Below are 27,640 nucleotides of genomic sequence, written 5' to 3' on the forward strand. Positions count from 1 at the left end.
CTGTGATACACACGAGGTGAATACAAAATTATTCACGTTTCAATGGTATGAGGGCAGCAAGGTGGTACTGTAGTTCAGGTGGGTAGCTGTGTCAGCATGCGTAGGCTGCAAAGGAAGAAGTAATAGGTTTATTCCATGCTGAAAAGAGAAGAAAGAAAACAACATTTCGGCTGTGGAGTTAGTAGTGCTGCCTTGTGTCCCTGGGGTATGATTTCTGCAGAGTTTGTATGTTCTCTCCATGTTTTCTTAGATTTCCTCTGGGTATTCCGTTTTCCTCTCACAATCCAATTACATACTGGCAGGTTAATTGGCTTCCTGGAAAACTTACCGTGGTGTGAGAGGGTGTCCTGTGATGGACCTGCGTCCCATCCAGGGTGCAACCTGCCTTGCACCTGTTGCTTGCGGGGGAAAAGTTCCAGCTCCCCGGCGACCCTGTGTTGGATAACGCAGTTAGAAAATGGGTAGATGGGGATACTAGGAATCTTACACGCGTTCATGTTTCTGGATTTTGGTTTGAGCTCTCCTAATCGGCACCAGGATACACAAAATGATACCCCTGTGTATCCTATCATCAAGACGTCTTGAGGAGCAAAATAAACGCCTTTATTCGATGGTTAAACGTCACAATCCATCGGAGCTTCACCACAGCTGCTGCAGCTGCTTCTCTCCAAGGTAGAGACGCCGTGGCGCAGGCGCAGTGCCCACGTCTCCTTAGCAACGCACAGTAAATACTTCATCTGCTGCTAAAGCCTGGTGTCTCCCGCAAGCTGCTTGATCATAAACCGCGGCCGACACGGTTATGCAACATCTGTCTTTTGGCATTGTTGAGGACAATGAAAACGGCGTCCAAGTGTGAGATCACTGCTACCGCAGATTTACGATAGCGCGTCCGGTGATCTAGCAAGGTGGTGGCGAACCGCTCGGAGGGGAGCAGCAGAGCCGGGAGGAGCGGGCTCTGCGTGTCAGGAAAGACCGAGGTTTCACAAATCGTGAAGGCCGGTAGAGCTGACCAGGTAAAACCTTGTCTTTTAAAACGACATACCTTCATACATGTGCCTTTTGTTATAAATGTCAGAATGTGTTGCTGTTGGTTTGCCGGGAGGCGAGAAAGAGATGATGCGAGGCGAAGTTGAACGGCTCGTGTCTCTGTTGAAAAATATTTAAAATAGTTTATATATCGAAGCACACTGACGTACTCGTCAAATGCCTTATGATTCATGTTCACTTATATCTGTTCTAGTTATGATTAGGTCGTCCGACATGCAGTGATTTATTGAGGGCACAGAAAGAAACATCTTCAAACTAAGCATCGGTGCTCATGAGTGATTTGGGCTTAGTTGTAACTTTTGACAGGGTGGATTAAGACTATCCCTAACGCACTTCAGTCGTTAGAAAAACAGCTCCATAAAAGATCATTTTACTGGACCGATGGAGAATTTGAGACGTTTTGATTCCCAGCGCCGACCCTTATCTGTTAGTTCATGATCTCTGTGTGTACAGTTTATTAACATGCGGTTCTCGGATGCGATTTCGATAACAAGGTATGTAACATTTATCTGGTACCAAGCAATCCGTAAGTGATAGAAATGGCAGAGTCTCGATAAAATGTTGTTTCTATATTTAAAGTACGCGGAACCAGACCTCGTGTAGCTGACTAAACAAATCCATTTACAGACGTCTTCCCTAATACCTAGTAATACCTGGCAACGCGGTCTAGGGACGTCGCTACCCTCAGCCCCCTCTCTCACGGAGACACCTGCTCACTTCCCTCGGCTCTGTGTTAAAAATATCATGGGCTTTCCCTAAAGTCTGGGATTGTGCTGCGTTTCCGGCCGCCGATTTTCTTTTCCAGGCTGCGCAGAGACGTCTCCTCACCTCCCGAAAGCTCTCCAGAACTGTGACCCTGCGCTCTAATCTGATTAACAAGAGGGAAGGCTGTCTGGCTTGGGGGTCGTGTTACAGTGGCGATCGCCCGTTTTGCGACCTTTTTGTTTTTCTGGGTGATAGATTACAGTCGCGCCGAGGAATGGGAAACCGGCGTGTGCAGTTGAGAATCTCTCCTGTTTTGCAACAGGCCAGTCCCTGAGCACCGAGCCCATGGGGCTTTTCGACAAGCTAGCAGGCTGGCTGGGGATCAAGAAGAAGGAGGTTCACGTCCTGTGCCTAGGGCTGGACAACAGCGGCAAAACCACCATCATTAATAAGCTGAAGCCATCCAACGTAAGGCTTTTTTATTTACACAGAATTCTCTGACACGTGTACTGTTTTGTTCTATGCAGCCAGTCTTTCCTTCTTTATGCAGAAGCTTCTACTGACAGGTATTTCCACATTATTTTAAGCACACAGTCACCTAGGCAGATCTGTTATTTTTAGTGCAAAAAGCGGTGTGTTCACATCGTGCCTATATAGAGAAAAACATTGGTTGATGATGAGGAAAACCTGGTGGCGCAGTGGTTAGCATTTCTGCCTCACAGCACTGGGGTCCTAGGTTCAATTTCTGGGGTGCTGTGGCCTGGTTTGTATATCTTTACCTTGTGTTCACGTGGGTTTCCTCCCACAGGCCAAAGACTGCTGGTGAATATGTGTGAATGTGTGTGTTTGTGTCTTTGTGTCTTTGTGTGCCCTGTGATGGACTGGCATCCCATCCTGGGTGTACCCCCATCTTGCTAGGCAGGGTAGGCTGCAGTTTCCCCAATGTGCTGCTCATACTGAAGTAATGGACTCGATTAAAGGTTCTCCTGTCCCTCACTTTTGGGGGGTCCTGTCAGCTGTCGTCAGCAAGGACCCCCAGTCTATTTTTTAAGGAAAATTGCTCTACACGAACCCACAGTGACATGCTAAAGTGTTCTTGCCCAGGCCCATGCAGGTTAAAAAAAGAAGTATAATTATATTAGGTATAATGCTACCAATACCAAATCCCATCTATATATATTCTTAGGTACAGTGTTTTTCAAAGACATTATCGATTTGATGGTGTGTAGAGTTCACAGGTCATTGATTTGCAACCCCATTTCTAAGGATAAGAATAGTACTGTAGACATACTTATACAACTTCAAGACAGTTTCATATTGGTTTGCTATTTTCACAATCAAAATCACGTACATATCTCCCGAAAAACCCTTAACATTCTCCGTGGTACTTCCTGCATGATATAGCACTTAAATCTGATTACAGAAATCTACATGCAACTTAGAATAACTTGTGAACTGCACATTGTACAAGATGGCTTTAATATCTTTGATGTGTTCCATAATACTTGTGGTTTTTTATCACTTTTCCGCAAGACTATGGCAGTGACGATGATAAAAACACATATATCTTTCTGACAGTCATCATTCCATTTCTGTACTGGGCATTTTTTGCTTAGAATCAACGTGGATATCATTCAGAATTTCCTGTTTTAGTGCCAGTATATAATGTGTGTATACTGTATATAGGTTTAAGAGGCACATTTTTCCCATGTTTATTTCATTCCATTATGTTCCAGTGCAGCACTGTGTCAGTGGAGGGTCAATGAGTTTAACAGTAGCCTTGAAAGACACTTCTGGGGCACATCTGATCTTCTTAACCATTCGCTGAGCCACTGAGCAGAAGGGCTGTGTAAGCTGACATCGGCAATACTACTACAGGCTTATATGCCGTTCATGTCTTTCATTTGCAAAATTCCAGTCTCATTTCAGAGCTCTGTAAATGCATCTGAAACAGTCTGGCAAAATGACAAGGCACTTGCAGCACTTGTTATCTGTCTTATGTTTCTTTTCTCTAGATTCCTTACATTTGTTCATTTTCCTTGCAGGCTCAAACACAGGACATAGTCCCTACTATTGGCTTCAGCATAGAGAAGTTTAAAACCTCGAGGTACTGTTTGTTTCTTGTACTGGGGAGAATGAGTCTTTCTAGTGCTGTGTGTGAAGTATTTTTGTAATGTACTGCCAAGTGGCATCAGAAGAAGGATGATTTCCAGCAGTAGTCCTGTGAAGTAGTACAGTACATGAGCAAGTGGCATGGGCTGTTTCGGTCATCATGGTCAACGACAAATGGAAGCATGTGTTTTGATGCGAGAAGCATGAATAAAGTGTGATGTTTTAGGGCTGAACATTAAATGTTGACATCTCTCTTTTTTTCCCCCTTCTTTCAAGTTTGTCTTTCACTGTGTTTGATATGTCTGGTCAGGGAAGATACAGAAATCTCTGGGAGCATTATTATAAGTAAGTTATATGTTTCGGTTGACAGTGTTTGTGGGGACTTGCAAATTGCTGTATATAGTTGATAAGATAAGTTGGGGCAGTGCTGTGGCTCTGTGGCTAAGGATCTGCTCCTGTGGCTGGAAGGTTGCCGGTTTGTATCCTGCGACCGGCAGAGGAATCCTACTCCATTGGGCCCCTGAGCAAGGCCCTTAACCCCAACTGCCGTATAAATGGCTGACCAGGCGCTCTGACCCCAAGCTTCTCTCCCTGCCTGTGTGTTTCATGGAGAGCAAGTTGGGGTATGTGAAAAGACAAATTCCTAATACAAGAAATTGTTTATGGCCAATAAATGAACATCAAGATAAGATCACTTTATAATAAATATTAGGCATGTGTTGGAATTCTGAAAAGAAGAGTGCAAATCTGCATGAGGCAGCTAGAAATGTAAAATTTGAAATTTATCAAATATCAGAGGCTTCTCATTTGCCTTTCAGTGTTCAATAAATTAAGCCTGGGTTTTCTTTACTCTTGCCCTCTGGTGTAGTTCAATTGTGTTACATCACCGATTTTTGTAGTTTATAATTCATTGCCTCCAAAAGCAGCATGTTGTGACTGGGCTGCACAGAAATTTATTGCAGACACAAGGCATGTGCTTTGAAGCTTGTATTTATCCTATTTCATCTACACAGGGAAGGCCAGGCCATCATATTTGTTATTGACAGCAGTGACAAATTAAGGATGGTAGTTGCCAAAGAAGAACTTGATACACTCCTTAATCATCCAGGTAAGAGAGGGTGGTGAATATTGGATACAATTCATATGATCCTTCTAGTTACATGTAAATGGTCATTTATATTCATTCAATTCCTGCAAACAGTAGTATTTTATTTTTAACATATTTCATTGTAGTACAAAAATAATTGTAAGGTGTTGTTGCATAATAAGCTTCTTGTTTGCATTGCATATTTTGAGAATATTTTCTCTTTTCAATACAGGGCACAAATATTATTGTGTTTGATGTTAGAAGTATGATATGTGTGATGTCTGTATAGTTTAATAAGTTTAATAGAACTGGTTGTTTAGTGAATGTTTATTATTCTTGCTTCTGGGAATAGATCACCAAGAATAATCAGTGAGTCATATAGTAACAGGAATCTTCTGTAGTACTTGTGTAACATTGTGAAAGTGTTCACTAGTCCCTAGTTCACTACTGATGTTTGTTAGTATATTCATCTAGAAAAATATCTATATATGAATCATGTTTAGATATTCTAGATTTTAAATTAAAATTATTTGTAGGGAATTTAGATCAGGAGAACCCTGGATCTTGATCCTGGAGAGCCCCAATCCAGTTAGTTTTAAAGGTCACCAGTTTCTAAAGATCAGCAGACCCGTGACTTGATTAATCATGAAGTCTTTTTTTAATTAAGAGAACTCTGATCCTAGAGGTCTGAAGAGTGCTTACACTGTAGGGTTAAGTGATCTCTAAATTACTTGATTTAACAAATTGTCTGTTCAATTAGTCACAAAGGAATTGTTCCATATCTTTAGAAGCTGGTGATTTGATGATGACCTTTAAAACCTGCTGAATTCGGGCTCTCCATGACCAGGGCTGGATATCCCTGATGCAGATGAATGAGGTGAAAACTGAAAAGCATTACATATGTAAACTCACATTTATTTCAGCCTTACCTTAAAAGGGTTTTCATCTAAAAATATATTGTACTATATTGTATTGTAATGGTATACTGTAAAATCTTTTTGTGTGTGAATTAGACATCAAGCACAGGAGAATGCCTATATTGTTCTTTGCAAACAAAATGGACCTCAGAGATGCTTTGTCTTCAGTGAAGGTTTCTCAGCTGCTTTGTCTGGAAAACATCAAAGACAAGCCTTGGCACATCTGGTGAGTGAGGACAAAATAAATGTCACACTCTTATAACCCTGTGGTTTGGTTCTCTTTCCCAACAAAAATGAGAACAATAATTACTGTACACAGTACAGTTAGGTTAAGGATCCTGGAGGATTTTGTGTCAGGATTTTCCTGTAACATCTTTTTTCTTTTCTTGCTAAAGTTCTGAAAACGTATTATAAATCATTACAATTATTTTCTATTTGATGGTGTTTTGGAGGTTTTGTGGCCAAGATACAGCTTCCTTATTGCCAGGATGTGTGCAGAGAAAGCAAAATAAATTCCTGCCACCCTGAAAATTAATCATGTTTTCTATTACTTCGCATTATTAATGAATCTGCATAGTCGGTTGAAGTCTGAACAAGTGTACACTGTGTTTTTCAGTGCCAGTGATGCTGTTAAAGGTGAAGGATTACAAGAAGGAGTAGACTGGCTCCAAGGTACTGTAATATTTGTACAGGCTTCTGAAAATGTCTGGAACTTTATTTGTAAATAAGTATAGTTACTGATATCCACTTTTTTATCTTGTTTAGCTTGAATTATAATGGTGTACAGTACTTTATTTTGTTTATAATTATTCTGTTTCTATTTTAAGTAAATGTGTTTTAAAACCTTTACATTCAAATATTTTTATGGCTCCATAGAGCAGTTGTTAGCATTGCACTGCTGGCACCCTGGGTTCAGTCCTGAACCTGTGGTGCTGTCTGCATGGAGTTTGTATGTTCTCCCTGTGTTCTTGTGGGTTTCCACTGGGTGCTCTGGTTTCCTCCCAAAGACATACTGGTGGGTTAGTTGGCTTCTGGGAATATTTGTCTTGTGAGTGTGTGTGTCTGTCTGTGTGTGCATCCTGTGATGAAATAAAATGGATGGTTGTTTTTCTTTTACAAAAAGTAGCAATTTATTAAATATAATTGTGCACAATAATGAAACATATTTCTATTTATTGTACTTTTTGAATTTCATGATTTCATTAGACCAAATAGCCCAGTAAGTACGTTTTGGTTTTATTGTAAAACCTTTTCATCTTAGAATTGAATTAATGTGCACAGTGTTAGTCAAGGTTTTCCCTTAGATAATGTCCTTCTTAAATGTAATCCATGTATGTGTAATGTCAAGCTGTAGACATTTGTGACTGTGAAATTACTAAACCCTCATTTTCTTCAAGGTCTGATAATACAAATGGTAACAATGTGAAGATTTATATATACAGTATGTATGAATGCTCATTAAAGAAAGAACCTAAATTGTAGAAATTACCATTTTCTAACTCTCATTTTAAATATATATATATATTTATCACATACTGCATTACGTGATTAGGGTGTCATTGCACTGATTGATTGAAAAGTAAAGTAATCCAAACCAATGCAGAAAATGTCATGAGTACAGACTGGCTTGATGTATATACAGTGGGAAATCTTAAGGCTTCATGTATAATGACACTGGAATCACAGGCTTTCTGGTGTGTAGAGCATACCCACGTGACCTTTACAAAGCGGTCAGTCAGTGGTCAGTGCAATAACAAAGTGAAAAAAGCACAGCATACTGTAATGGAACCAAAGGTATTAAAAATAATGTATTGCTTTTTGCTTGAATTGTTCTTTGCATTCAGGAATGTATTGCTTAGGTGTAATACAGTGTTTGCCATAAGTTGTATTGTAAAATTGTTTGTCTAAATGACCTTTTTCAACATATTTGTTTTCACAGATCAAATCAGAACGATGAAAACATGAAAGGGTAGCAGAAAGGGAGGTGTCTTCTTGACATTCACCCTGACGACTGAAGAGTCCCCACCAGCATCAACAGAAACAGATGCAGCGTCACCTCTATTAAAGTCCACCTCTGTGGAAGGACTGCCCACTCTGAGGAATTCCACTGTATGGATCACAAATAAATCATATATATAGATTACTTCACACCATAGGAATGCCATGTTCATATGGGCCCTTTGGACAGGCTGGCTAGTACTGTACTGTATGTCTGTCTCTGTGGGCTGCTGAATATTTAACTAACAGGCTGCAACACTGTATACTACCCCATACTGGAAGACGCAGAGATATAGTTCTGAGAAGACAACTGTTCTGTAGATTTTCATTATGTTGCATCCCTTTTCATCTGTGTAATGCTTAAAGGTGACAGAAGCTTCCAGATCCTGTAGTCCTAATCCCAGTTCAGTTTACATTGCATTCCCTGCAAGAAACATCACCACTGAAATTTTGGAATTGGTTTTAAAGGCATCTAAATTCTTGAAAATGTGCTTTTGCTTCAGAAATATGTACTAATATCCATCTTGGTTTAAATATGAAAGTAAAAATTAGATAATTCTACCCTTAATGTGCAACAACTGGTTCTGCACGATCCATCTTTTTATCTTTTCTGGACACAATCTTTCTGTTGGTTCAAAACTTACAAAACTTAGTAAAAAGTTACTAAGACTGATTCTCTAGGATTGTGTTCCTAATGTCTTATTTACTTATTTCACTTGGTATATTTCATTGAAACTAGTGTAAACATCTTTGTAATGGTTCATTTAAAAAACAAGTACCCCCTCCTAGCTGAGCTATGTGCTCTGGAAAGAATAATGTGATTGTTTGTGTCACCTATTATTATCTGAGAGATCTTTACAATTAATAAAGAATATTTATGCGCAGTAGGTAAGGTACGTTACATGCTACATATACTCACATTATTGTGCTAGCCATTGTTAAATCATATGCATTCAGAGATGAAAGACCAGAAATCCATTATGTGCAGCAATAGACTCCATTTTTATAGGACAATCAAGCTTCTTATGGATCCCATGACACTTCAAAGAAACTTCAAATCACATAGCTGTATCTAACTCATCTCTTTCGCTACTATTTTCAGTGTCTGAGTAGGTGTGGTGATGCAGATATTGGAGAGAATCAATTCTTGAATGCAAGGCCCTGTAAGTCCATTTACTCCTACAGTACAGTCATATTAATATTAGATCTCTGATAGAGACAACATCAGCCTTCAGAAACACACTATTTTTTTTCTTAAAGTTATTTTTTTTTTTTACATGTATAATGTTTTTGTGAATATATTTTCATTCTATTGCTTTAAGGTACAACAGTGATAAAGATCTGAGTTTAAGCTGGTATATTTCTCTAATGATACCTGGCATTAAAACTTACTAAAAGCAAAGGTCTCCATTCCTGGTCCTAGAAGAGACCAAAAATCAGTTATGGGTCTTATACTGTAGGTTAGGGGTTTCCATTCCTGGAGGTCCACACACGTGCCTGGTTTGTGTCCCAACTGAGCTCTCGGTCACTTAGCTGAACCATTAAATTGACTTAATAATAATAAATAAAAACGGATAATACAAGGGTTCATTTGAACAGTTTATTTCAGTTCCTAAACATGTTTTTAAGCCATTGCATTATTAAAATAAAACCCCAAAGTTCATCATCACATCATATTTCAATAAACATTTAACCAAACCAGGTCACTATTCCCAGAGCCTATTACTGGTTTCACTGGGTACAAGGTAGGAAACAACATGGACAGGATGCCAGCTCATCGCAGGGCACACACAGACAAAAATATACACACACTCACACCAGGGCCAAAATCCCACATTTTTTAGTAGGAAACAAAACCTTACAAGTATTCCAATCAAGCAAGTTTTTGGTTCCATCAGGGCTTCAAATAGGTAACTGAGCTCAGCTTGATTGAAACCCAGCTGGTGTGTTTGCACTCGGGACCAGGACTGGGAATCCCTGCATCTCTTGCTCAAGACTAGCAACACCTGCAAGGTAATGACGTGTTAAACAGGTAATCTGTTCAATTCAGAGAACAACCTTGAGGGCTGAAAGATACTCAATTTTGGTCCCAAACTGGAGAACCTTCCCTAGAAACTGAATGTAAGAAAATGTTCATGTAATAAATTATTTTAACTAAGAATTGTTATATTTTAAAATAACATGTGGGAAATTACTTTTGTCAATGTAAAGCATTTTAATTTAATATATTCTTTGAATTTCAAGAAGTACCCTTCATTGGCCAAACATGAATTGTTCATTTCTAGGCCTAGTAATCACCTGGGGTGTATTTATAATTGTAGGCAATGCTAAACCAATAAAAAGAATGTGGTGTCAGTGTAATCTAGTTTCTGGTTATTTCAGTGAAGTCTAGTGATTGAAACACTTGTATGAGCTAGGATTTATGTACACACAGATCAGATCTGTTGCTGGTAAGCACCTAAATGTCGACCTGATATATCCTAACTACCACACGGAAGTGTGATGACAAATTCATGATAGGGGGAAAGCTCAATAACATCAAACGGCAAATATGCCAAAATTATAAGTGAAACAAATGTGACTTTTGGAGCTTGCTCTTTTTTTTCTAAAGTTTAAACTGCAGAAGTCATAATACTGCTAGCAGAGGAACTTAATCAAATTTAAATGTAAATTCTGGTTTTAAAAATAGAGAATAAAAGCACTAATAGATCTTGACAATCATGCCTTACCGAGCTCAAAATTCACGCATTTTACTGCTGTGAAAGCTTTCTGCTGTAGATTTTTCTGGTAAAGCCTTTACAAGATTAATCAATGTGGGGAAATAAATGTTGAAATCACCAGAAGGCCGAAAAACAACACACCTGAAGAAGGCTCCACGGCCGAAACGTTCTTTTTCTCAGCATGGAATAAACCCATTACTTGTTCCTGTATATAAAATAATGGCGTTGTCAATGAAAGTGTCAAGAAAGTAGTGTTGAACGTAAGGTGTAGCTCCTACCTGTAGGTTTGTTAATCATCTTTAAAACACACTTGGGTCTATTAAAATTTGATATCTTATATATTCATAATGAATCTTGTATTCTCCTTTTTCCAAACCAGTTTTTATTTCTTTAATACATTTACTTCATAATAGGATACACCTGCGACTCAATCGAAGACTGGATTCTCTCCCCCCCCAAAAAAAAATGCTGTGCGCCGTCTCCTGTTGAATATAAGTCACAATATTTTTAAACTGCAGTTGATCTTGGGCCAATTTTTGGAGCATGCTGCAATAATTCACACAACCGCAGCTCAACACAAACACAAAGATTGGAGAGGGCAGAGGTTACTATTCCAGTTTAGACCGTGAGAGTTCGATTCAAGTGAGAAAACATATTGTGTAGTTCCATAAACGCTCGCTAGATGGCAGAAGGAGTCCATGTTCAGGAATGTGAAAGCCCGTGCCTGCATCTTATTAGAGATCAGGCGTGATGCTGCTCAGCTGAGGAATAGGAGACGGTTCCGCCCGTGCCTTCCCTTTATAAGGACATACTGTAGGGAGTTTTAGCTCATAGTGCATTCTTGTGAAGTACAAGTGTATAAGGGGCTTCTAGACTAAGAATGACAAACTAAATACAGCAAAGATGTCCCAGTTAGCGGCTTGATAAAAGTGTTGTTGGGGGGTTGTAGTAAAATCTGATAAAATCGGCTCTCCAGTTTAGTGAGATCCAAAAAGTGGTGTCATTCACCTGCTGAGAGTTATCTAGATTTTCATTGCAGGCAAGGAAGCACTGCCACAGCCAGAGGCATCTTCTGCCATATTTTCTTAAACAAAACTTCTTTTGAGCACAGAGTTGGACAGTAAAATTACAATGGTGCCTCAGAGCCATAACTGGGTTTTAGGATGCTATCTTATGTAGAATGATAAAGCAGAACTCCACAATTTTGGGTGGACTGGGATATTGAAATGGTTCATAGACCGGCTCATTTGAGTAGCAGAAGTTTTATTTATTTAAAGGATCTCATGTAGGTATTTCTTACAAGTGAACAAGTAATAGGTTTATTCCATGCTGAAAAAAAGAAGAAAGGAAACACAACGTTTCCGCCGTGGAGCCTTCTTCAGGTGTGAAGAACCTGAATTTCTTACAAGTGTGAAGAGTCTGAGTTAAACAGTAAGGCTGGGAAGCTTGTTCCAGACTCCCACACCTCTTTGTGTAATGATGTGCTAACAGTTCATAAAAACCCACAAAGCATGAAAGTATTGACTGGAATACTGATCAAAATTTAACATATATATTTTATTTGGAACAATGCTCCATTTTCACTTTATATAAATATTAGACAAAATAGCTGAGATTCCCAGATTAACTACTGTAACTACTTGTTTATTTACAAGTTAAACCCTGGGTCTATATGCTCCTTATACAACAGAAGAGACATGTTTGGAACAGTCTGGAAAAATATTCACTTACAGTCTTAACCTTAGGATTTTGATTAGATAACTGGCAGCACGTTTGACCAAAAAGCTATTTCACTCCACACATTTTAGAAACTACTATATATTGAAAGTAACAGAATATTGTAGTGCTGGTAAAAGACACAAAACAATGTTAAATATATCATATAGATCAGATCCACGCTGAAGACAAAATGTGAAATGTCCATAAACTATCTTGAAGTTTATGGGATTCAGGTGATTCCACATTCTGGTAGATATGGGATCAGATACTGAAGTGCTGCCTTAAATTCATATGGGATAATATAGTAATATATCTCAATCTATATTATATGATAATATAGAGAACATTAAATGTGATGCATGAAGCTGTCAAATGAAAGTTCAGTGCTATAGTTCTACTTCCTTGGAGTACAGCGACCCCTGATCTTTCTCAGGAGAGAGTCTTGCCTATTCAGGAGCTTCTTCAAACCTCTTTGATGAACATGCATAGCATTTCGGTATGGAAATGAGCATTTGCGTTCAGAATACTGCACAGGTTATGAATCAAGTTGGGATCAGCATTTTGGCCACCTAGGCAGAAGAAAAAAAATGTGACGGTTGTTAAAAAAAGCTAACACTAAAACACAAATTAGAGGCCAGTTGGTCCACCTTGCTTATTTGGTTTGTAGCACACCATATTGACTCGATGATATCGTCTAGCTCTTTTTCTTTAAGGGCCACAGGGAACTAGTTTCAACAACATGGTTAGGTGATTTGTTCCAGGCCACGACCACCCTTTGTGTATAGTGCTTCTTGATCATAGTCCTAACTGTACTTCCTCAAAGTGTACCCGTGTTCATTCCTTAGTTTCGCTGCTGGGTCTGACGTAGTCCTCTGGGTTCTTACTCTGCAGGCAGTTTTAGATACTTTTATCTCAATTTCAGATATCAAATTCATATTCAAAGGAAGGTTTTAATACCTTTAATAATTATACATATCAAATTTTTTCCACTTAGATGTTTATGTGAATGAGAGCTGATTTAGAATGCAAGTGTCTTTGCAATTAAATGATAACTGACACATTAGTTTGCTTTAACATTTTTTGCTTTAACAAGATGTAATTTATCAGCTTCAAGTGCACTTTTAAATGACTCAGAAGTTCAGATTTGTTATAATGAAAAGTATTTGTTTGTTATTTAGTTAATGCCCTTGTCCATAAGATGCTCTTCAAATTAAAAACAAAACTGCACATTGAAAGTGTTGCATAAGACAAAATGGTCATGTAGATGTTTCAGCATTTTCTCTTGATCTTCATCACAACATTCTGGTGTATGAAACATCCAAGGCTGAGTCACCCTGCATCATGATTCCCCTGTCAGATGTGATTTATACTTTTTTCAAGCAACTACATCTTGTCAAGACCCAATGCACTGTAAAGGAACTTAATAAATGTAATTCCTCATGAGATTAAACAAGGAAAAATGTTGAAACTTAGATGCAATGTCAGGCGTCAGCAAACCCCTACCTACTGTAAGCACGCGCCCCCCACCCCACCCCCCACTCCTCACCAGCCATTAGCGTTTCACACATCTCCACAGCCACCTGTGAAAACGCAGTCTCGATATTCTGAATGAAAGACCGCCTTTCAGGGAACAACCTGCCGATCTGTAACGCCATCTTTACGCTCCAGTTCATGTAATAGTTGTCCTTTTCACACACCTGAAAGAAATGAAGACAGATTCTGGGATTTCTTGGCTTCAGACACCAAAATCTGTTCATCAAAATCTGACCTGGCTCTGTACCCAAGGTCACAGAAAGGCTTTACGTCACTTCTAACACCACCACCACAGTGACAATGAATCTGACATTTCATGATGAATAACAACATGGAAGATTTGAAGGTCTTGAAAAATGTTTACTGAGTGCTAAGTCACAGCAAGATTTGGCTGAACCCCCTGGTCATAGGAGAAGGGGGCAGAGCCCCCTACAGAGAGAGAAGAGACCCCTCCCAACCCAGGGGCAGCTGCATGGGTGAGTGGAGATGGGGTGGAGGATGGATGCAGGACAGTCATATGAAGCAGCAAAGGCTCACTTAGAAATCAGGAACAATAATGCATTAGAGCAGATGAGACCGGACTCCTCTGCTGTTGTTCCACTGTAAACTCATTATCATAAACATTAAATGTATACGGTGTGAGCAGCCCAGTTGTTTCCAGACACCATGCTGCTGCTGTCAGCTCAGGAACAAGGTGCTTTGTGTGCTGGTGTATGGCAATTGAAATAGCAAAGAAGCGATGACACTATACAATCCTCCACTCTACCTGCCTGACCCACCTTCCCCTGGAAGGAAAAAAAATACAGTCCTTCTTCCAGCCTGATGAAACCTCATTGTGTTTCATGCTAGTTAATACATGCAGTTTTGCTTCCAAAATTAATTTCCAATTGTTTCACTTATCAGAACTATTTAACATTAACACCACTTTAATTATATTAGTACGTTTTATATGAATGGTGTTAAAAGGAAATAAATCCATTATATTGTTTTTTTCTATAAAATAATGGATAACTTAAAAAAAAATTATATGTCCAACAACAGAATAAATCAGTGTTACTGAGGGCTTTTTAATTTCTATTAAAACTTCTTCCAGCGTAATTCACAACAACATCCCCAGTATAACTTAAAGTACTGTCTGATAAGGATATTCAAGAGTTTCTACACAACATAATTTCATTTTGAAGTTCAAACACACTAAAAAGTATGATAAAATCCATTGTATTCCACTCAGGTACCATGTAATCCATTAAAAAACTTACAAACCAATTTTTATTGACAAACAATATATTAAAAATTATGTCTGTACAGTAACTGGTTTTCATTTGATAACATTTTTTTCATTCTGCTGCAAAGATTTACAATCTGGAGGTTTTAATTTCCCACATATAGAAACCTGACTCATGACATTTTCTTAAAGTGTCACAACCAGGCTCCATATGACTTTAAAATCAAATGCCTTCGAAACATCTCTAAATCTCTGCATCAGAAATCAGGCCTTTAAGTTGACAGTTCTGCAGAAACCAAGTGAGCAAATCACTACGTCCTCTGTAGCACAGGAAAACAACACGAGGTACTGCAGCTGCAAAACAGAAGCAAGGGAACTCACCAGAATCAGAAAAACTAAAAGCCTTGAGATTTCCATCACCCGCCCATTCAAAGCCTTGCTGGCCATGAAGTTAAAGCAGATGCGGTTCCCACAGAGAATGAGCAGGCGAGCCAAATTCTCCCTGAGCCAGAACTGGGGCGAGGCTGGAAAACACAATCAACCCGCTGATGGCTGGAAACAATCTACAGTACCTTCTTCTTACAGGTTTCACAAGGAATGACAGCAGCTGATGATTGTGTAGAATCATTTATGTATTTAGTGAAAACTTTGGCTTAGCCCCCATAGGACTGGGATTCCAGGACCCCCATGCTTGGTGAAAAGGCGAACAAGGGGTATCTGCAAGGGTGGACATGGGAGGAGGGATGCACAAATGAAGGAGGAAGAGGAGAGGGTGACATGTGGTACACTGTATGTGGGAACTGAGACAATTACGTCTGGATTAGTTGCGACCTGCGTCAGCTGAGCTTAGTTTGGCTGCCTTCATCCTTCACAAACTTTCGCTAGACCTCCATTAAAAAAGCTTCATGTCTGAAGGGTCTGTTAATTTTCCATCATTCTAAGCAGGGATTGCTATAACCCTGAGAATGAAAACCATGAACAACAGAAAAGGAAACTGTACTATTTCAAATTCTACTTTGTCTTTAAAAGACACTGGCTCATCCTCGTCTTTGCAAATTAAACTACAGAAGTACCTGATATCTCATCGAGGATACTGATGACACTGTCAGCAGTCCACTCCTTTGCCTCCGACTCACTAAAGAGCATTCGGATTATTTTTGCCAGATCCCACAAATCGCATTCGGGCACTACGTTTTCTGTCATCTTCTCCCACTCAATTTTTCCTGAGAAACAGAAAATACATCATGTTTCAATCAGATCAACTGTGACGTTAGTTTTTTTTTAATGTGTGACAAACATTAAAGGAGGTAGCAAAAATACTGACTTTCTTATAGCCTCCCAATTTGAGATTGCCAATAGTTTCCCTGCATCGTGCATCGCAGCAACATCATCTGTCCTGCACAGGGAGAAAGGGCTGGCAGAGCAGGATCTCGGATACTCAGATACCACCCACCCATTAAAGCAATTTGTCTTTAGACAATCTGCAAGCCGCACTGTGCCTTACAAAAGGGTTAGAGGAGCTGTGCGTCCCTCGCTCAGCGGCATGTTGACAGGCATCCAGGAAGCAGTAGAGGACACAGATTTGAAAGCTGACAGAGAGACAGCTCTGACAAGACTAATCCCTGCACTCAGCCTTCCCTTATGGTCTGTGATGAGCACAACTGCTTGAGGGGGAATCCATGCTCTATAGCTTTTAATAAAAATAACTAAGAAATGACTATGACAATCTCAAGGACTTCTTCAATACTTCAGACGTAGCACATCATGAGGATGTTCATCAGCAACAGAGAACAGCCACAAACTACTAGGAAAAGGGAGGAAGACTGCAATGAGCGGCTCGGTGTACCATCCTGGGAGAGAGGCCCGTAGAAGATGAAGAGCAGCCGGGCTTGAGAGACAAAGGGCCAAGGCTGCAGCAGGCGGGTCAGCCAGAACAGCCTGTCCTCCTGGTCCCGCCACCAGTCCAGCAGCACACTCCTGCAGAACAGACGGATCTGCACCTCCAGGTCCGGAGCTGCGCCTGTGTGCAGGAGGTGAAGACAGCCCATAGCGTACGCCACATATTGACACTGCACATCTGCTAATTCTGCCCTGCTGCAGCAATGGCTGCCTAGAGTGCCCACTCAGGTGCATGTAATAGCGGGACCTTCGACACAAGTGGAAACCAGTGTGAAGAAAAAAGAGAAGCGGGAGCAATTTGTTACACTGCTGACTGCTTTGTTTCTGTTGAGTATTCAGGGGCTCCATCACCACACACAACCACCAGCCGATGACGGTTTCTTCTGTACAGTGGGTCTTTTGCCTTCACTGATCATGAACCTGAAGGAGAACTCAGTCTGACCAACACTCAAACAGCTGTCCCTCAGCCAACAAAAGGAAGGGAAAATTACTTACTTACTCCCCTTTTCTTAGGCACATCTTAGGCTAAGATGTAAAAAATTATAAAAAATGTTTAAAAAAATGTTCCCTGAACATGATTAACTTATATTGGTATTATTCATTCCTGCACATGAACAATTCCTACTGTCTTTCCTATTTTGTTTATCCATTTCCTAAACTTACATTCATAAAGAAATGTCCAAGTTTTTTTGACTTGACATTTTCATTCAAACTGCAAACTGTAGGAATTACAATAATATTTTAACCTTTATAGAAATGACTTTCGGAAATGTTTTATGTTTACAGACAGTGGATAAATTAAAATACAGTACATATCACACATATCACAAGACACAGTCAAAACATTTGGGATACAGCCTTCATTGCCTGACAGTCTGGCACCTTTTAATATGTATTCTTTATACATCTGCTGTTAGTTTATGGAAAATAACATTATTGCCTGATTTATTTAGAAGCTAACCAACTCTACTTGGATCTGAATTTTTTCAAGCTTTGAAACAAACCATTATTTGGAAATTCAAAACCACAATCTGTATTTTCTACAAACAGACCCCAAGCCTTTTGTTTTCAATTTGGGTAAAGAGGACTGTGGGAGCGTTTAACAAGCTACACATCCACCTTGTTGAAGCCCATACCCTGGCTTCTTTCAAGACAGCTGGATGAGACCCTCAGTTAAATTAACTACTAATTTACCCAACAGGCAAGATGGGTCAAGTGACCTTCTTCTGTATTTTGTCTACCAGGTAAAGCACCCCAGTCAGATAGAGTCACACTAACTTACTAGTTACTAACTTTAAGTTTAAGTTACTAACTTAATCTGGATTCAATTTATGTTTTTAATTTAATGACAATAAGACTTAATACACCACTCTGCACCAGTCACATACCTGGCAGGCCCATTACCGCTGCCCTCAGCTTGCGAGGCAGACTGGTGTAATTGCACAGAAAGCTGAAGACGCGGTGACATTCAAGTTCATCCCAGCCAGCTATCAATGTCTATTAAAAAAATAAGACACAGTACACAGGGACACTTCAGATAATAGGGAACACGAGAAAATAGAGCAGACAGCTGATCAGTAGTACCAGAGAGAAATACTGTCCTTGACTTTACATCCCAAAAACCCTAGGTTTATGATAAAAATGTGTCCTGTGTTGTCAATGATGAATTCACGAGCAGCACTCACTCAATCACCTGTAAAAACACCCCATAGCTTGCAAACCCTAAGCATCCAGGAGTGACTGTGCATTTATTAATCTCAAAACAGGGAACCTGAAAAGAAAAATAAAAGTTTATTATGACATTTGACATGATAAGAAAGAAGTAAAGTTGAATTATGCACTGAAAATTAGTAAGACGAAACCATGTCACCTGACAGAGGCTTAACAGCCAAAATGTTTCTTCTTTCTATTTTTCAGCCTGGAAATAACCATTGCTTGGTGATATACTGTACGCACACAAGGTGTGACAATCCTGGAATTGCAGGTGATACAGTACATGCACATGTGGGGGAGATCATCCTTAGCAGAGTTGAAGATTCAGTAATGCATGGCCAACCCAGAGAAGGGGATCTGATACCAAATTAAATGATGGCAAGGAATATGAAAGCAATATTCTTCCTTCCAGCATAACATCAAATTTGAATTCTAATAAATGTATGTTTGAAAACAATGGTTAAATATGTTCAATTTAACACATTTATTATTTATTATTTACTCTTAGAACTGCAACCTATAATGAATAGTACGGAGATGCCTCCTTAGCATCTTAGTACAAGATTAATTATGCTTACACTACAGCAGAATAATTCTTGTAAACAAGATTGAGGCTTGAAAGATATTAAACTCTTAAATAACACACAGTGTGTACTGCCATATCTGTTTCCAGAGGTTAATTTCATTACCTCAGAAAGCTTGGTGTAAATGAACTTCAATCTTTCCTTGGTTGGTAGTAACAAAGTACATCGCTTGAACAACAAACCTGTAACAAGAAGAAAAAACATGTCTGTGAATTAAAATGAAAGATGTGGCAGTTAAACGATGGTATCAGACTCTTTCACTAATTATTACAGCCTCTTCTTTACCTCAGGCACCAGGCCCCTCTCTATCTGGGCTGAAGTTGGGTTAAGAAACTAGCAGAATCCCAGCAGGTGATCGGATGTCTTCTGTAGCTCAAAAACAGGCTGATTTTCAGACAGTTCACTGGCTAACATCCCATCCAAAGGAGAGAACTGGGAAAAAGGTCAGTGTAAATTCTCACTTGCTTACCAAGAGACCTGTAGTGCTCCAACACGCACTCTTTGTGCACTGGGTGGTGGAATTTCTGCAGGATCATTCTTCTTCTCCACGCCTTCGTGGACACATAACCCGCAATGTGACTGCTTATGGCTTTGGATACCATACTGAAAACACTCATCTCCTTCACTGGGGAAAGACAAGGAACACAAAATAACACCAGTGAAGAGGACTACTCAGGTCTGGTGTCATAGACATTTAACCTACCTAAGAACTACAGCCTCCCAGATCAAACTATTTAAGTTAGGAGATCTGAAACCGAGTTCTCAGGGAGTCTTCCTGGGATTTATGCCACCAGAGCTCTTTGTTCTATAGTGAGTCTAATTATTTAATGAACAGGGTAATTATAATTCTTCTTCCCAGGCTCAGAGGATTGTTAAAAGTAACTGGACCTTATATGACATGCCCATTTTGCATTGTACAAGATCTATACTGTATGTGTCTGACTAAGAAACTCATTGGGTTGAATGTTTAATTCACTAATCTGGCCAGAATAAAATCCAGGAAACACCAGGCATTCCGGTGACTGTTTGAGTCTCCTGATGGAAATAAAAAACAATTCTCCAGAAGCTGAAAAAATTGCTTTTTTTAAGAAGAGTTCTCTCTTAGGTTAGTTCTTATTTCAAGTCACAACTAAGAAATGGCAATTTATGAGAACTCAGGAAGTTTTTGTTATAACATTGTTTGTTGAGAACAGTGGCCTGGCGATTGTGTGCTCATGTGAGATCTTCCAGGGGGTCTGGCTTCCTCCCACCTTGCAGAGAAGGCTGGGTGAACTGGTGTCTCTTCTGTCTCTTCTCTGTGCGTGTGTGTTTGGGCGTAGTGATGCCCTGTGTTCAAGACGAACCCCCATTTGCACTGACACTCAGCAGGAATAAGCACCTTTGTGCCAATGGACAGGTGGCGGTTGACAATGAATAGAATAAAAAATTCTCCAGTAACAGGTCCTGAAATAAACTGGCCAGGAATATTTGGAGAAAATAAAGTGTTCGTCTGCAAGGCTACATGAAGTGTGAAGTGCCATTTCCAGCATCCTTTTCTTGTTGATGTCAATCTTGTTAATAATAATAATAATAGCTTACACTTATATAGCGCTTTTCTGGACACTCCACTCAAAGCGCTTTACAGGTAATGGGGACTCCCCTCCACCACCACCAATGTGCAGCATCCACCTGGATGATGCGACGGCAGCCATAGTGCGCCAGAACGCTCACCACACATCAGCTATCAGTGGGGAGGAGAGCAGAGTAATGAAGCCAATTCATAGAGGGGGATTATTAGGAGGCCATGATTAGTAAGGGCCAATTGGAAATTTGGCCAGGACACCGGGGTGTCCTGGCCATTGTTGATGACATTCTGTGCTAAGGGCAGGTCAGGGGGCCACAGAGCCGCCGGGACATTCACAGAAAGGAAGCCCTGCCCCTGTACTGCTGCCAAAGCCCAGACAATGCCAGCGCTTACCGGACAGGTGCTCCAGAACCATATCGAAGACCTCAGCAGGCATGCCTTTGAACAGCCCCCAGGTGGACCTGCTCTGACTTCTCGTGCTGACGCTACACCGGCTCATCTGGTGCCGGCTCTTCTGCGCTGGCTTCCCCGAGGGGCACCTGGCTCTCTCCTCCATTGCTGTGCACCCTGACGCACCTCCACAGAACAGACCTGCTGGATACATAGTCATCACTCTCACTTCAAATTAACCATTAATCCAAGGAGCCGTCCTCCAACGGGAGTCGCTTGTTAGTACGTCTGCTATTTTATCACTATCGGTCTCATACTCTCTGTTGTGTCTCCATGATTGTCTAATAAGAGTTATTGTACTGTGCGGGACGCCAAGCTAAGGGAGATGAGGAATTGTTTCACATGTGTTTTGAATAATATTTGAGCCAGCGGACTGGCATTGGTGTGAAATCAGTGAATGCAAAGGCTTGTTGTTGTTGTTTCCATTACTCAATTTTTATATTTGAGTAATAAACACAATGTCCAACTGAAATAATCTTCCTTTCTCACTAAAAAGCTTTTACTAGGTGACAGACACAGGTGAGAATGACAATGTGCTGAACACTCCTGATTCTCCCTTCTGTTTAAGTTCCAACGTTGTGTTCAGTAACACACCTGAACAAGGGCCGTTGATACCAAGTAGGATCAACCCGTAGATCAGCTTCTTAACAGCTGAAAAAACAACGGAAATCAACTTGCCTGTGATCAGAAACTTAGCTGGATTTAAAGGCAGAAGACACAGTGGTGTCGCAGGACCTGGCTGATTGATTGATTGATTGATTGATTGATTGATTGATTGATTGATTGATTGGCTGACTAACTGATTGATTGGTTGATTGATTGCCTGACTGGGAATAACTGCACTAGACACCACAAAGCGCTCTGGAAATGGGACTCAAGACCTGACTGGAGATTTGATAAAGGATTTTTAAACATTTCCATTTCCATGACTCTTATCAATATGGCTGGTGTTGTGTTATCATTCTCACCCCCTCCCCCCCCCCCGGTACTGTACTCAACAACCAGGAGGCAATTAGAATATAACTAGTTTCTCCTCTTTATCGGAGCATTTCTGTATCTAATGACATAACCAGACAAAAATGCCAGTACAAATATATACATAATGCGTATCTGATTCGTCACGGTTATTGCTCACATTATAATGTTAAACTAGTTATTCACAAATCTTCGGCTTCTTTAATGGACCAGAGTGGAAGTGTTTAAGTATAATACGTATATGTATAATAATAATACAGTACCAGAAAGAGTAGAGAACGCCATGATTTTCACAACTGGGTCCCACTACACTTACTGTTTCCCTGGGGTCAGACCACCAATGTAAGTAAATGGTTGACAATAACAACGGGCAGCGGAGATTGATCTAATAGAATAAAACACGACCCGTGGGACTGAATCGCGGACCGTGACTCAGCAGTTTCTTTTCCCCGCAGAGTGTAGATCTCGGACAATGAGTCCGCCCGCGCGGTTCCGAACCCGCTCCGTGCTCGGTTCGGGGACGCGTTCCAGGACGTTCCACGGGGAACCCGTGTCTGAACCCCCTCTCTGGAGCTCTGCAGGAAGACATGAGGACTCCGAGGTGTCGGTGAAAACGAGCCCACGTCTCCGAGACACACACGCTGGACCGTTTTCACTCTGAGGGCAATTCGGCTCCCCACCCAACGGGTTTTCGAAACAAGACGGGAACTCCCAGGTTCCACTCTTTAGTGCCCCCAAAGCCCCAGGACCATGGAGGCGGAGGTGGTGGTGGTGAGGGGGAGTAGTTGAGAGGGGCAGGGAACCCCCAAAGTGAAAAACGGACTTACGCGTCAAACGTGTCGGCTCGCCGCTGTGGCGCGTCAGTCCCCGCGGGTCCGCAGCCAGGGGAGGCGCGAGCTTCTCGCTCCCAGCCCGCGAAAGCCGGTCCGGTTCCGTCTCGCACGAGACAACTTGATACCCCATGTCTCGCCCTGTTTGACAGAAGTAACCAAACTGAAAGAATAAACCACACCTGATTTTAAAATACAAACTGTCTACAAAAATACTTCATTTCTACGCCCCTCATTTGGATTTTCAAGGTTTTATTGCACATTGGTAGTGGCCACAAAAATGTGTCCGGGCTGAGCTCTTTGTGGTCAAGGGGTCCACGTGAAAGTCTGATGTTTATAGTTCACACCATTTAATATCAAAGCGGTTTTTAGTACAATTCTTTTATAACTGACAGAATGTCAAGCGTAAGAAACCCCGGTACGTGACTAGAACCCGTTAACGCAAAGCAGCAGAAAAACAAAATCCGATGAACAATCAAGTGCGACGTCACCACCCAAGACACACCTCAGAAAACAGCAGTGTGATTGAACAGAACATTTCCGGGCTTCCTGAGCGGCGCGCTACATTTGTTAATAAGGGTTAACAGAAAAATAGAGCTTGCCACAATGTTTGCAATCCAAGTGTCTCTAAAAAATCCTTTCGCACAAAAAAGCTGTAACGTACAGTACGCTCAGGGCGATCAGGGTTGGACCGAAATAGTGAAATTCGCTGATTCGTTCGTACCGCAAAACTTCTTAGTTCATTGTAAAATAATACCTTTATTAATAAATGTGCAATGTTCTGCTTTTAATTCTATTTATTGTTTTAATGTGGGTTTATCTGTCTCTTTTAATCGTTCCTCATGTTCTGATCTTTGAGATGATGGACTGTGATTGGCAGAAGTGGCTTTTGTTATTCTTATAAATCTGTGCATGTTGCCATGAACATGAGGAATTTCAAACACAGCAATTCAGCAGAGAAATGGGTAATCACCCATTTCATAATCTTATGAGCAGGCAAACAAACTAATCATACACTGCACACCAGTGATATTACCTTATTTTGTCAGTTATGGCCTCCAGGTCATATTCGGCCTCCCCTTTCCATATTCTTATTGAGACAAAGGCACATCAATGAAGCTATGGCCTAATACTGGCATACATATACACAAATACATTAAATACATAAAAAACTGAAAACAGGAGTTCTCGAACCTTTCTGAGCTTACAGCATCCCTCAAGACACCTAAAATGAAAACAATGCAACACTTCAGGTTGTGAAGCGCATGTCTCTGAGGAGCCATAATCAACTCTAATGGATGAGCGGTTAAGAGAAAAGCTGACTACAGAGTTAAGAAGAGGATATAATGGTTGTTTAACAGGTTTGCATTCCTGTTTTTATCTCTGAAACATCAACATGCATTCACCCCTGATTTAGCCATGATATGATCAAATAAATAGGAGGTGCCTGAGGTCACATGATGATGCCTGTGTGAGTCAGACCCAGCTCAGGAAAAGGTTTCCAACTGACTTCTCCACCCTTCTCTTCTTTCACATGTCCGTAAGACATGGCATTGCGTTCAAACATACAAGGCCAAGAAGTCAATCTGAGCCTCTGACACCACCTGGTCCACTGATGGAGACCTTGCTGTCAAACACAGAGCCGGTTATGGATGCTGTCTGACTGACACAGCAGTCCTATAACAACATACCACTTCAGACTGCGGAGGCTGTTCCTCCCGGCCTCGCCCTTCCCAGTACCTCTGGGATGTCAGAGTTTTGCTGTCTGAGACCTCAAGCCTTGTCCAACAGGACAAATTCCACATGCAAAACCCCCAGAATCTCCCCAACCTCCACGGCTTCTTCTGAGGGGCTCATGGAATTGAGACAGACGATGTATGACTCCAGAGCAATGGCTACATGTGGAGCTGAGACCTCCTGATGTCTATTCTCTCCACCTGTTCTAACACGACAGTGACATCACACATCCCTGCAGTCAGTCTTCATTGCCAAAGTCCAGTTCATTGGCTTATCTCTCTCTCTCTCATTGCCACCCTGGCACCATACCCATCCCTTACCCTCCACCCCACAGGAAGTGAGCACAACTAACATCTACACATAGCTGTTGACATGGGTGGGTCACAGGACCTCGGTTTCTTCTGAGGTTTTCTTGATCATTTCCTGAACCATCATGATGGCTTTGGGTTTGGATTACTCTTCATCTAAGACCTTGTCTCTTACCTGTTAACCAGTTGAGACTCAAGGAGCGCCTGGCTCCAGATGACATAGCTATGGAGAGACTCAAGGCCCTCCACCACTGTACCGGGTAGCCATCATCAGAGAGCTGATCAAAGCATGGGGATTCCCAAGTTCCAGCCCTGAATCAGCTGTGTTTATGATGACATTACTTGGACATAAATCCAAGACATTGTTGAATTTTTTGTTTTGGGAAAGTTATGAAAATGAAATCAGACAATTTCAGGGGTCTCAATCTGGCCTCATGAAAGCAATCAAACCTGATGAGAGAAACACAATGTGAGAACCACCAACAGGAATATAGCTCCTGCCTCTTCTCCTGGTAGAAGCCTCTATCTGAAACAGTGTGACACTGCTTTGAAACCGACATGAAATAACCTTGTAAATGGATTATGCTGTTTTTACTAAGGCTATTAACAGTATTTAAAGACTTACGACCACAAATGGTATCCAAGGTAATCCTTTTAGGGTTACCCACACTGTCTTTCGACTCGCTCTAAGCAGACTGGGGTTTGTTCCTTTTGTGTCTCATAATGTGTTGAAACCAGCATTCCCAATCACGATGTAAGGCAGGAGAGGGCTACAGTGATTTATCTTTCTTCTGAAGACAACAGATGCTTGAATCGATCAGCTACCGGAGGCAGGCCACAAAGGTACAGAGCTCCGCATGAATTCCTTTTTTGAGACTGGTATTTGAGAAATGCTTTGCGGTAAAGAGGAAAGGTTCAAAAGAATTAATGCTGTTGTAAGTACCCAGGCTTTATATGATCCTTTTAATAAAATTAAGAAAATGAATGCTCAGAGTTTCTCCTTTAAAACTTTATTGTTTAGAATGTAAAAACAAAGGACCAAATAGTGCTATTGAAGAACCTGGTTTTGAGAGTGAAAAATCTATTTACAAAATCTAGTAAACCTATGTATTATTGCTGTTATAATTAATATTCTATATACAGTAAATATAAAAGAGAAATCAGAAAATGCTTTAACCTATCTGTAACTCTAAAGCAGGCTTTAAAGTTTAATTTTATCTATAGATGGAAAGACGGTAGAATTGTCTTACGAACTATGAAAAAGAAATTGTTAAAAACCGAATATTTTAAAAATATAAGATGCATATACATTTAAGAGGAAAAGGTGGTGGATACTGCATGCAGTATATGGATAATATCACTTTGCCTCAGCAGGGAATAAACTTCAGCAACAAGCTTTAGTAAAAGCTCCATATGTCTCGTAGTAGACAATGCTTCTTTCATTAGATAAGGGTCTTTAAGGCCAGATGAACAGTAGCCACTGAGCAAGCACTCAACTGCAGTAACACGTATTTCCCATCTGGACTGCACTGAAAGTGATAAAGGATATCACTCACAGCCTCATTTGTGAACAGGAGTTTGTGTCATTTTCATTTTCTTGGTATCCTATTTTCATTGGATATGTATTCCACCAACGCAATGTTCCCCGAAGTAACAGCAGATTTATAAAGGATAGATGTTAAAAGGTGCCAGACTGCCTGCATGCAGAATGAAGACTGTATCACAAATCTTTTGACTGTGTCTTGCGATACATTTTAATTTATCCCCTACCTGCAATCTCAGTATACTGCAGAACAACCATACCAGCAATTGCTTTAAAAATAAGACATTTCATAGGTCATGTCTTAAATTGCATACAGATATAAACATTACAGTAATTCCTACAGGTCACTGTTGTTTGAATGAAAATGTCGAGTCAAAACAAACTTGTAAATTTCTTTATTAATGTACAGTAAGTTTAAAATACGAAAGACTGGAAATTTTTAACCTGAATAAATAAAAAATACCAATATAAGTAAATAACAAGTCAAATAACAATTTAAGATTATTTTTTCATACCTCAGTTGGCAGCGTTAGATGGGGGTGGGATCATTTTCTCTACCTTCTATTGGTTTGAGGGAGAGCTACTTGAGTGATGGTCAAGCAGAGTTCATGATCTGTGAAAGCAGAAAACCTACAGAAGAATCCATCATCAAATGGTAGTAACAGTATGTATGGCGATGGTTCCTCTGAATACTCAACAGAAACAAAGCAGTCAGCTGAGTCTAAGCAAGGGTATGACATTCATGCCCTTTCAAAGATGACATCAAGTCCAGATGCGATACTAAATCCTTCTCAGATGTTCTCAGTGTTAATAATGATTAATTTCCATATCAGGCAGATGAGAAAACAGGAGAGGATGCATTTTCCCTGAAAGAAGTTTGGCAGTCATCCATAAGTATTTGGGTATTTTGGGTTTGTAAGATGTGTGCCTAGGAACCTCCGTGCTCATGATCCATTCCAACAGAAGGAATCAAG

The 27,640-nt window shown here is 40.5% G+C and overlaps 2 protein-coding genes across 2 annotated transcripts; one reads left to right on the top strand and one right to left on the bottom strand.

The window, feature by feature from the left end:
• The first annotated feature begins 731 nt into the window (after positions 1-731).
• Positions 732-10,227, top strand: arl6 (ARF like GTPase 6). Its single transcript, XM_088608911.1, has 8 exons — positions 732-1,013; positions 2,075-2,220; positions 3,798-3,859; positions 4,141-4,209; positions 4,878-4,972; positions 5,965-6,094; positions 6,485-6,540; positions 7,808-10,227. Exons 2-8 carry the CDS (start codon positions 2,098-2,100, stop codon positions 7,831-7,833), a joined length of 561 nt encoding a protein of 186 aa, XP_088465037.1. The 5' UTR covers positions 732-1,013; positions 2,075-2,097; the 3' UTR covers positions 7,834-10,227.
• Positions 10,228-12,124: 1,897 nt separating this feature from the next.
• On the bottom strand, positions 12,125-25,344 carry LOC148676574 (F-box only protein 47-like). Its single transcript, XM_088622687.1, has 14 exons — positions 25,299-25,344; positions 24,648-24,705; positions 23,076-23,219; positions 22,654-22,823; positions 21,217-21,417; positions 19,729-19,884; positions 19,365-19,441; positions 18,656-18,733; positions 18,351-18,459; positions 16,910-17,083; positions 16,137-16,286; positions 15,445-15,587; positions 13,852-14,002; positions 12,125-12,874 (listed from the first exon to the last, which is right to left on the bottom strand). Exons 1-14 carry the CDS (start codon positions 25,342-25,344, stop codon positions 12,768-12,770), a joined length of 1,764 nt encoding a protein of 587 aa, XP_088478813.1. The 3' UTR covers positions 12,125-12,767.
• Positions 25,345-27,640: the final 2,296 nt, after the last annotated feature.

The sequence above is a fragment of the Lepisosteus platostomus genome, chromosome 2 (assembly GCF_059453375.1).
Source record: "Lepisosteus platostomus isolate fLepPlt1 chromosome 2, fLepPlt1.hap1, whole genome shotgun sequence".
In the NCBI taxonomy this organism is placed as follows: Eukaryota; Metazoa; Chordata; class Actinopteri; order Semionotiformes; family Lepisosteidae; genus Lepisosteus; species Lepisosteus platostomus.